The 12,164-nt window shown below is 37.3% G+C and overlaps 1 protein-coding gene across 19 annotated transcripts in view; it reads right to left on the reverse strand.

Annotated features, from left to right (window-relative positions):
* DST (dystonin) overlaps window positions 1-12,164 on the reverse strand; it is a 432,349-nt gene that overhangs the window by 92,781 nt on the left and 327,404 nt on the right. For all 19 annotated transcript variants that reach the window (XM_087438739.1, XM_087438737.1, XM_087438738.1 and 16 more), the window contains 7 exons: window positions 10,212-10,368; window positions 9,175-9,301; window positions 7,051-7,113; window positions 6,214-6,455; window positions 5,195-5,324; window positions 2,020-2,219; window positions 89-584 (listed from right to left, as the gene is read on the reverse strand). In XM_087438739.1, coding sequence (XP_087294865.1) covers window positions 89-584; window positions 2,020-2,219; window positions 5,195-5,324; window positions 6,214-6,455; window positions 7,051-7,113; window positions 9,175-9,301; window positions 10,212-10,368 — 1,415 coding nt within the window. The remainder of the gene's footprint in view (window positions 1-88; window positions 585-2,019; window positions 2,220-5,194; window positions 5,325-6,213; window positions 6,456-7,050; window positions 7,114-9,174; window positions 9,302-10,211; window positions 10,369-12,164) is intronic.

Raw genomic sequence — 12,164 nt, forward strand, 5'->3', positions numbered from 1 at the left:
TCTCTGTAGGGTCCTGGATTCCCGGCAATAGCTTGGAAATAGGCAATACAGGATCTCTATTTCCAGGAAATACAGAAGACAGACACACCTGCTTTCTGTTCAATATCCTTCGATAATTTTAAGATGGCTTCCAGCTGCCTGCTAAGTTCTGCTTTCAAGTACTCTTCCTTCACCAGTGCTGACAGCTCCTCACAGAGTGCCTGGGCCGCTCGGATCTGCCTCGTCTCCCGCTCTATCTCCTGCTTCATCTTCTGGGCTGTTTCCAGCTGCTGGGTCATGGCATCAGGGTGTGAGCCCCCGGCCACACTGCTACTGAGCTGCCTGTCCAGGCCACTCAGTTTATCGGTGAGGCTCCTCAGCAGGCTTTGATACTGAGTGCTTTTAACGATGGCTTGGTCGATCCAGTCACATCTGTCACTCAGTTGCCCTGTGAGGCTGTCCCATTTGTGAGTCACAGCCGCCAGCTGCTCCTTCACAATGCCATGGAAGGAAGGGTGCTCCCCAGGCCTGCTCAGAAGGCCTTGACCAGCTGCTCTCAGCTGCTCGTACTGGGGTTTCCGAGTATCGAATTCTTGTAGCAGAATCTAAGGCAAAGAGGTAACGAGGGTAAATAAACGCACAGATTATCGGATAATTAATTACAGAACACACAGCTTTAAGTTTCTCAACAGACGGAAATGGCACTTATTTATCTCTTTCTTGTTTTTGTTCCTGCTTTCCTAGCTTTTATTTCCAGGGCAGAGCAATCATCTTAAATTAATCCAAAGAGCAATGGTGCTTCACAGAGATAACATTTTGTCTAAAATAACACCCCCCGAAGGGGAAAAAGAAGAGGATAAATATTTTTGGTAGCCTGGGCAAAACGAACAACAATTCACGTATAATTTTTCATATACAAAGGAAAGCACTGCTATTGGACAAGTTCACATCACAGTAACACCACATTTGTTTTTTCCTACTTGCATTTCTCTCTTTGTAGGATTTCTAAAATATTCTACAGCATTTTACACCAAAGGAAATGCACAGTGACAACAGTGTTAGAATACATTAACTCAAAGTGCATTGATTTACCAAGGTTCTTTTTTTTAACTTAAGATTTATTGACGTTCATAGTCTTTATTATAAAGATTTTAGCTAATAAATCATGTTGCTCGGAATGTGCAGGCTCAATACTGGCTCTCATTATAAAATGAATGATCCAAAAACGTCCTTCTTTTAGTCCAATATTTTATTCTCTCTGGGAGACTACCAAGACTAGGGGCAATTATTTTTACCCAAATGTTTATTTATACCTTTTGTTTTCATTCTCTTCAGATTAAGAACATACATGAACCAGGACATGTGACTCTAAACTACCGATCTGTATTTTCAGAGCACAGGACCAGTCTCCCTGCTCTAATTCACCACTCACACAGAAATAAAGCTACCTAAACCACCACGGAGCTTCCGCTCTGACATCTGACTTAAATTGTATGGATTTCTTTTCCCATTGTGGATTTATCCGCTTAGAATCAGACTAGTCTAACCAACCCACTGGGTTTCAAGGTTCCCTCTCTGCTCGCCTTATTCCTTCTCCTCTTCTTATTCTGTCTCTTCCCCCTCAGGGCTGTACTGCATGAGTTTTACAAGTTTCATTATCTCCTACCACAATCAAAATAAATAAAACTTCAAAGGAATAATTTCTAAACAATAAAAAGCATATACTAGCTTCTCATAAAAATGTTATTATTTATATGATCATGGTAATACTTCAAAGAAGGCCCTTTTTAACAGGGTCTGCACAAACCACGATAGGACTGAGATGATCCAGGGACTTGACCCACTGGGTAGGCTCAGGAGGCTACTCTGGGATGCCTCACGGCTTTACTTCTCCAGGGGGTTTCCCACTAACCTCAGGACAGCATCTTCTGGACATCGGAGACATTACAAACACACTCCAAGGCAGTTAAAGCACATACCGTCCAATGCTAATGTATTCGTCATGAAAACACCTGTCTTGTTAAGTCAAGGAATACTCACCTGCACCTGCTGCCTTTGTGTGTTCAGCATGTTTGGGTCAATTGACAAGGGCCCAAGAACACTGACCATCAGTTCTTTTTCTACAAGCCACTGTCTTAACTGAGCCTCTACAGTCTGGAACTGGGTCAGATTACTGGAAGATTCTTCTAGTTTCTGTTGTCTATCAACTGTTAATTGATTGAGTTCTTCCCACCTAGAAGCTAAAAGAAGAAGATAAAGAGTGAAACTGGTGTTCGATTTTTATACCTTTAGTGTGACTATATCTATGAAAACTACAGGATATGACTCAAAATGATATATAATATTATGGCTATCATTCCACCTTTATGACTCTTCTTACGTAGTTTATTCAAGTCTAACCTAAGAGAGTTAATTGGTAACCTAAGATTGTTAATTTAATGCTACAGATTTTATGGTCGTGATGGTTGTGTGTCAAGTGACATATAAGAAAAATACATCTGAATCTGATTTTAGAAGATAATGTAGAATATGGAATATTCTTTAAAGCAACCAGGATCCTGAGATCCCTCATTCCTTCTAGAAGTCCTGTAGAGTCTGTTAATTCAACTACATCTGACCTACTAGAACAATAAACATTAATCCTTTTCTTTAATATCAAATCTTCAATGATCAGTTCTAGGCAAATGACTGTCAAATTGGTATATCTATGCCCAATCATTCTCTTCTATTCAAATCCCACATTAGCAACCAGCTGCTTGAAAGTTACACTAGGAAATCTCGCGAACCCTTTAAACGCCACATTAAAAAATAAAACATTATATTCCTATCAAAACTGGGGTATTTTTTTGACTTTTAGATTTTGTTCAAAAGTTATTCTCTCTCCCATGTCACTGAGATGTAATAATCCATAATGTTCTTGCATGACTCTCCTAACTCTCCTACAACCTTGATCATAAAACCTTAAACCCATCCTTTATATTCCCAATGTCCTAACTCCATTTTTGTCCTCATCATGGTTTGCCTAGACCAATGGTTCTCAAACTTTAGCTGCATTAGAATCACCTGGAGGGAGTGTTAACACAGGCTGCTGGGCCCCAATCCCAGAGTTACTGATTCAGTAGGTCTGAAGTGGGGCCTGAAATTTTGCATTTCTAACAAGTTCCCAGGTATGGCTCCCGGGAGCACCCTTTTGAGAACCACAACCTAGACTACCAGTCTTCTGACCAGTTTCCCTGTTATTAGTGTTTCTCAGCTGCAATCCATTTGATTCCAACATAATTTCCCTAAAAAAAAATCACTTTTAAATAGTGATTTTTATATTTTTATTTTATTTAAATAGGATTTGAGCAGGGAGTGAGCACTCCCCTGCTCAAATCCTTCAATAACTAACTGCTCACCAACTAGATGATAAAATCTGAAGACTTCTGCTTGACATTCAGGGCCTCCTGTCAACTGGCCCTAAGAGGGTTTGCACTCTGAAATGAATCCTCTAATCTACCTCTGCTGATCTTACCATTATCATCCAAACAGGCTTTAGCTCATACAGGCCCCATACCTGACATCTCTACTCCTACTTTCTCTTCACAACTCCACTGGATCTCACCCTCTGCCAGGAATCCTTTCCTGCTCTCCCCACCCTCACGCCAACATGCTCCCTGAAGCCAAGCGCTACTGACCAGCATTTGAGCACACTGGTCACTCAACATTCACTGATGGGTGTGATTGGTTCATCCGATAGATTCTTTTCACTTAGCACAATACACTAAGGGCTGACTTCAACAGAACCCAATCCCTGAAACCTTATCGAATGTTCTAGTCAAACACATCTGATGACAAAATAACACAATCAAAGCAATAAATTGAGAGGGAGAAATATCAAAATCTTATCAGGGGGGCCGGCCTAGTGGCACAAGTGGTTAAGTGCGCGCTGCGCTATGGCAGCCTGGGGCTCGCCAGTTCGGATCCTGGGCGGGCACCAAGGCACCGCTTGGCAAGCCATGCTGTGGCAGCGTCCCATATAAAGTGGAGGAAGATGGGCACGGATGTTAGCCCAGGGCTAGTCTTCCTCAGCAAAAAAAGAGGAGGATTCACAGATGTTAGCACAGGGCTGATCTTCCTCACATAAAAAAAAAAAAATCTCATCAGAAATTTTTTTGAAATACACATTCCTCATTCCTACCCCTGGTCTAAAATGTCTTCATAATATTCCTCCAAGTAATTCTAATATCTCAGGTGAGAACCACTGAATTAGGGACAAATTAATTACAATGCAATGGGAGTCTCTCTAATTGGATTAAATATACCTTTGAACATTAAGATCCCTTAGGATTACCTTTTTCAAACTAAAATACGCTTACAGATTTCTAAATTTATCACAGCATATCTGACTGTAAAGAAAGGACAATATTTAGCTCAATAAAATATAATAATTCCAAGTAAAACAACTCTTATTATAATTATAGGAAACACACAGCAAATACTACATGCCAGGTACTGTTCATCCAAGCTGTACACACACTGGCTCGTTGAATTCACCAAACAATACCATGAAGTAGGGAAAACTATTATCATTGTCTTACACTCATTTTCCATATCATTATAATAACGAAAAGGGGTGAAAATAGGGCTTTTGAAGAAAATTCTGTACCTATGAGGAACAGTGTGTACAGGGATAGGATTGGGATATGGGATAACTCGGGATAAAAACCCAAACCAGCAGACTTCTGTGGGGAGCTGCTTTTTAATACTGGTTGGGGAGGAGAAGAAGAGCATAAAGCATGGAGCTGGAGGAGCCCCAGAAGTAACTCCGTGAAGGAGAAGGAAGCCTACCTTTTCCAGACAAATAAATGAAAAGGAATATTTAAACTGAAATATACCCAAGCATAAAAAAATTAGAAGCACCAAAAAGCTAGTAAAAAATAAAAATAATGAAAACAATGTTACTCAATGCACAGCATTTTATTAACTAGTATCTATCTTCTTCATAAAAATAAATTGAGTCACTGTGTTTAGCAATAAAAACAAAAGACATGCCAAGTCTCAGCACAATACAATTTGAAATGACACTTTTATATACACAGAAATAGATTCCAAACATGAAGCAAATCCAGAAATAAGCGAGGCTGTTGGATAAATGTTTTCTGATAAAGATTATGATTTTAAGAAATGATGGCGCTTCTGTTCACGGACTCTGGTGTAAGAAATTGTAACATACCTATTTCTGTCAACATCTGTTTCCATTTGGGGGCCTCCGGAGTATCTGGGTTCTCCTCCAACAGCTCTGTCAGTTTGTCTTTCAACTCCTGCACTTTGTTTACATTTTGCTTCAGTTCTGCCTCAAATGACTAACAAGGGAAAAAAAGTAAAGTAACTACATTAAAGTATGTCAACATCAAAAGACAAAAACACATTTATGATAGAGCATTTTTTTCTCTAGCAGGACCAAAAAGGGGAAAAAATCCACTGTTAAACGCTGAAGTGGGTGAGGAGCCTGGATTCAGCAGTTAATTATTTTCTCTTCCTCTCCTTAACTAATCTTCAACATCTGATAAAAGAATCCCAAAGAGGAATACTATAACTATGGAGATAATGACTCTCATCACCACTATTACCTAGGAAGAATTTCATATTATTCTCAAACAAATCCCTTTGGAAAAAAGAAGGATGACATTAATAAGACTATAATTAATAAGAAAATCAGTCTTGACAAAGGCTGCCAGATATGAGAATCTACTAGTGACTAAGCACTTTTCCAGACAACACATTATAGAGTTCAAATATAGGTTAGCAATTTGTAGACATTTTTACCATCATTGTCACAATGTAAAACCATTTTCCCAACCATGACAGTTGTAGAAAGAAATATCATCTATTAAAGAAAGGGAGGGCATGAGCTACCCTATTTTATACTAGACAGACCAGATCCCTAATACACTTAGCCTTAAATAAATCTTTTCCAGTAGTTGACTTGTTAAAATCTCAGACTTAAACTGATTTAAAGGTGGCAAAGTTGCTTACGTCCAATAGTTCACTCAACTTTATCAGGTCTGCATGCAAAAAATAGGTGAGTATTATCATCAATCTCTAGAGAAAGGCACATAAACAAAACTGGCAAATTATTTGCTGATGGGTGTAGAGCTAGAAATCAGAACAGGCTCCTGACCACCAGGGCTCAGCTCTGAATGCTCATCTGTTCTCTTTCACGTCTTCAGTAAATGGACCCACAGAAGATACCTTATTCTGCTCAACTTGCGTCTTGACAGCTTCAGTGTCTGTCGGTGTGGGTGCCTGATGCCATGCTGTTGCCGTTTCGTTCATCTTTTCTAGCCACAACATCATTGCACTGGATTCTTCCTGAGCCTTCTCTAATTTGGTGAGTTTAGTATTCAGTTCAGCTATTTTGTCCTTAAGCAAGAGGCCAAGATCTTCATAACCATGGCTTATGTCAGTCATCTCCTTTTTAATGGATGTTAATCCTAAGAGTAAGAAAAAAAAATTTTACTGACACATTTTCAGTGTGTTTAGAGTAGAGCTCTGGAAACAAAAGTTTGCTTTACATGATATTCCCTTCTATTTTGTCAATATTAAGCCTACTATGATAAAGTCATAGAATTTTTAAAACTAAAAGGTTAGATCATCTTATAATGCTATTTAATGACAAATAATTTAGGAACATTGCATAACACAAGTGAAATGAAATAGATATATCTTAAATGGAATAAAAAAACAAAACCATGAAATGTTAGTTAATAATTCTTCAGGCATCAAACTCAAAAAAATAGCTCAAATAATGTTATCCCAAATGACAAAATATCTCAAATTAACCAAAAAGAAGGAAACATAACCAAATGCCAAACTGAACTACTGGATTTTACTAATTTCAGATGAACAAAATTATACAAAATGTCATATTAATATATTTATGGAGAATGTGATTACTATATTAATACCATTTTAATTCAAACTTGAAATTTCAATATATACCTACTGTTTATCTCTAGAAAGATATTCTCTCAAAAAAATAAATAGCCAAGTTACTTTAATCACTAAGCACCTCAAGTTACTATTTACCTTTATTTGCCAAAATTTCCTGAGTATCTGTGGCTGTTCCTTCACCATTTAATATTACTCCACCTGCAAAAATGTTAACACTGAAGTAATCAGAGATTTCCATAGTATTTCTATACATTATAGTAGATGGGATTAAATCAAGCCCCGTAAACAGTAATCATGTAAACATGTTATTACTATTTGAAAATGTAAAATATTGATTCAATTTCAAAATCAAATGAAGGTCCAAAATTTAAGGATCAAGCTATATCCTCTCTTCTATATAAAATTTATTCTTTAAGTAGTAACACAATCACAAACACTAAAGCTTCAGTAAATTTAGATTATATACATCACTCATTAAATATTAATTTATAAAACAGTTTTGTGATAAAGTTGCTTTATTGTTAAAGTTATTTTAGTGATAAAGTCTCTGAAGCTCAGAAGGGGCCCAATATGTAAGTGTGTTGCACGAGCATAAATGACTGACAGACAAAATTGTCTGGTGTAGTTACACAGCGTTATCATGGGTTTAATGGAGGCAGAAGGATGTAAGAAGACATGAAAGGAAAGTTAAAAGTGAAAAAAAAAAAAACCCTATTACTAAACCCACATCAGGTCAACACAGAGAGAGGAGAGCCCAATGGATAGAAGAGCCTGGCTTTGGTATATGACTCACTTAATTTAAACCCCAGCCCCACTAATTACCAGCTGTGTGACTGGATAAATTAATCACCACCCCACCAAACGGATGAGGATAATAATACCTATCTTGCGAGACCACTGTGGGAATTAAAGACAGTTAAACTATTGTCTAGTCAATAGGAACCACTCAGTGAGTAGTAATGACTATTTCTCTTTAATTATGTAAACATCTAGCATTGCCTTTGTCATAATCAGAATATTAAAAAATCAGTTAGACTTTCTCATGTTAGTATGCACTGGCTCCCAATCCAAAACACAAAGACATTTCCCTGAATCAACCAAATAAGTCTAAGCAAACAAAAACAATTCAATATCTGATTCTTAATCTAAGTTTTGTCCCTTTAAAAAAAAAACACACACACACACAATGGCATTTCAGATGGAAGTGAAAATATCCTGAAGATACTCAAGATTAATTCTTACCATGCTTGGTAGTTAGAAAAACGAGGAAAAAAAATACTTCTTACTTATTGCAAATATAAAGTGGACACCAAGAACTAAAATAAAACACAATAGAATTCCTTTTCTTAAAAAAAAAAAAAAAAAAAAACTTGACATTTCATGAAATCTGATTAGGAGAGAAGAGAGATCATCACACCATTGACAGAATGAGTACTCCCTGAAATGGGATTAATAGAGCGGAATGAATGGGTGGTTGAGAGAGGCCCAGCTGGAACATCAGTCTCACAATAGGGGCAGCTGGGGGGCTGGGCAGAACAGATAAGCCACAGAGGACACTCAGACACCCTCAGAATGAACATATGAGATGTGCCTTCTGTCTATTCTTGAATTTGTTTTTTAAAAACCTGATATTGACAACAATATAAATATGTTTTGAATTTACAACTATATCCACAACCTAACTTTGGAATCATTATTTATACGTGACTCTCCCTTGTGGCTCAACCATGATTAAGATTGTGATTTGGATATGCTGGCGAACATCCTATATAATTGTTTTCTTTGGGAACAGTACAAGGAATAAACTAGATGGGACTAAAACACGAGACATCCACTCTATAGAAAAGAACCTGTTTTCTTCTCTCACTTCTTCCCCAGGAGACTAGACTCATTTCTTTATCAGATATTTCAAATGGAATTTCAACATCTCCATTAATTAAGGTAAAAACCAAACACATTTGGAATCTGATCTTTCCCCTTCCTTACTATAATGCTCCTTATTCTTACATATTAGTTTGGCTACATCTTAACTATAGTCTTTAATAAAATGAAAGTAAGAGGGATCTGAAATTTAACTAGTACAGATACTTTTCCATGGCAGTTTTTGGTGTGTTAATAGATACCATCTTTCTTGTCACTTTCCCTTCATATTTCTGAGGTTATTTTATGCATTAATTTAAAAAAACACACACAAATAAAGCTAACATGGGTGGACCCAATTCTGATGGTTTTTGCTATGAGCGTAAATAAAGCACATACCTGATTTAACTGCTGCTATTGCCTTTGCAGGGGTGGTCACAGCACTTATTAGGTTACATAGTGAGATTCCACTGTTGTTTACTTTCTGAATCTCTTGTGTTTTTAAACTCCACTTTTCTTGTAATTTCTTAAGATATAAAAACACATTATTTTTCAGTCTTCCCAATATTTTCAAAGTTACACATTATAATTCAATTTCTTAAACAGATCTTAAAACAATGATGATTGTGGCTCCTGATTTGTGGGGGAGTGGATGGAAGAAAAAGGCACCATCCCTATTTGTTCCAACAGCCCAGGTGTCTGTTAACACTGTTAGCAGTGAGAAGTGGGGTACCATCCATCCTGCATTCTGCTCCTAGCCACGGTGGAAGTCAAACTATTCCTAGCTGCCTTGGGTTCCAAAGTAACTGTCAACTGTAAGTCTGGAAAACTGTACTTGGTAACAGCCAAGTTACAAGAAGAAATGTATTAGAAATAATAAAAAAAATGGGAATTCAGAATTCCATTAATAGTGACTTTTAATCATCAAAATTTCAATGACTTTTTAAAAACACACACCTCCACAAATTGAGTGGAAGAATTGCCATAACTGGTCATAGGTTTTATGACTTGAGTCAGAGGACTTGTATACTATTTGTATTAGAGATTCAAATAGCTTCTGTCTTCAAATACTGGTTCTAGTGATATATCCATGCTTGAGTAAAATGCTGAGCTGAAGAGAAGGATCTTTTATTTAAAATTATGAGAAATGGTATGAAAAAATAATTGAAACTAAGTAGAGATTTGGTGGGGAAGGAAATCTGAGAACAGTCAGCAACTCACTAATATGTTTCTTAAAAAAAAAAGCAAATTAACTGAAAGTTTGTGTCCTTCCTCAAAAGGATCTATTAACCCTATGTCATGATTTCCAAATATCACCAAAATATACTGCACATACATGAGGATTTAACTTATGTAATATTAGATAAAAGGAAACCACTATTAGTCTTCTAACCTCTCAGGCAAATGAGAAATTAGGATTAGATACAATGATTCACCTTAGTTTCTTCCAAAGATTTTCTTAAATCCTCTGCACCAAAAGAAGGCTGCATGATGAGAACGCTTTCCGTTGTTTCTTTTATCCATGACTTTAAGGATTTAACAAGGACTTGGAAAGTATCCATCTGTTCTTGACAAGAAGATACAGCTTCTTTCCTAGATAACAAAAATCATTGAAGAATTTAAGCCACAGAAAGAAGATGCTCCAAAGGACTAATTACTAATCAACAATCATCCCCATATCAGGCTTAATATTAAGGAAAAATCTTCCCCCACGCACACTCTAACCCTTTGATACAGGAGGAAAGGTTTCACAGGTGGTAAGTGAAATCAACTAAATAACTATTTGTCTATTCCTCAGAGGCAAGGTCCATAGATAAAGATAGGAGCAGTAAAGATATGTGTAACCCATATGTAATGGCACTCTACAAGGCTACATAAACTCTGAGGCTATATAAACAGTTTTAACATTATTTAGATTCAGTGAGCTTTGGTCTGTCCACTTTATATGGTGCTTAATGCCAGCAGGCACAGACCCAGAAGGGAAACATTTACGAATCACTGATATGGGGAAAACATAACGCCATCTAGTGGTTTCTGCCTTTACTACAGTCACTTTAGCGGATGGATCAACTGAGTGCTTTACCAAGCACAGATTTCAGTCACCAAAAACGAGGTGAGACCTAGGGACTGAAGAGTTTTAACGAGTGCCTCCCCGATAGACACTCAGGAAGCTCCACGGTGAACTACATGGATCTTTCTGGACACTCAGCACCTGGAGGGAGGGCACATGCCCAGCACAGGAACAGCTGTGAGGACAGTCGCATCAGGTACGCAGATGACACATGCACATGTGCAAGTGTGTGGAATACTGGCACGTAAGAGTCCCCGCAGCTGGACTAACTACTGATGACTACATGGTTTTACAATTGGACCCATTTGAAGATTTTATTTATTTTATTTTTTCCCCCCAAAGCCCCAGTGGGTAGTTGTATGTCGTAGCTGCACATCCTTCTAGTTGCTGTATGTGGGACTCGGCCCCAGGATGAACGGAGAAGTGGTGCCTCGATGCGCACCCGGGATCCGAACCCGGGCCACCAGCATCGCAGCGTGTGCACTTAACCACCAAGCCACAGGGCCGGCCCACAATTGGACCCATTTGAAAGAAGAAACAACCTAGTGTTTACCGAGGAAAATCAAGAATATTTCTTCTGTGCAATGTGAATTAAATATCATATGACCAGATGAAAATATAGCTCTGTTAGTACAGACAGCACTCAAAACTTTTAGGCGGAGAATTCTGAAGAAATAAAGAATAGTTGAAAGAGAAATAACTGTTTTCTATCTTTTTGGGGCCTTTTGTATAAACTTGAGCAAAACCAGATGTATATTCTAACCTAACATGAGATCAGAAATATAAAAGTTCAGTCACAAGGCTTATCGTTGCACAGCTTTTTAGCTCAACTTAGGTTCATTCTCTTGTTTCTTATCTTGTTTGTTCATGGGGTCATGTCTTATCTACAACTCTTTAAAAAGTAAACTATTTTACAAAAAAAAAGGCCATGAAGAACTATACTGAATTTGCGCAAAGCTTCTGAATTGAGCCCAGAAAGCAATAAACCACCAGCTATCTTTCAAAGTCATTTCTGCCTTTGCAAATAAAAATGTGGTATTTACCAAAGGCGTCAGAGACTATAGCGAGCTCAGATTATTTTCAGTAATACACTACCACCACCATTTTTTCTTACATAGTGCCTTCTATTTTTATGTAAGAAGTATTGAATTTCTCTCCTAAATATTTTAACAAAAATATACTTCATGTTAATAGCAAAAAAAATTATCAATGTAAAAGCACTTATAAAGTAGCCCTATGCTTATTCTCAAGTTTTCAAAATTTTACGTATCTATATAAGTAAATAAAAATAATTCATTCTAATCAGTTATCAAGTAGA

Source organism: Ceratotherium simum, chromosome 13 (assembly GCF_057802395.1).
Source record: "Ceratotherium simum simum isolate JZ-2026a chromosome 13, ASM5780239v1, whole genome shotgun sequence".
Taxonomy (NCBI): Eukaryota; Metazoa; Chordata; class Mammalia; order Perissodactyla; family Rhinocerotidae; genus Ceratotherium; species Ceratotherium simum.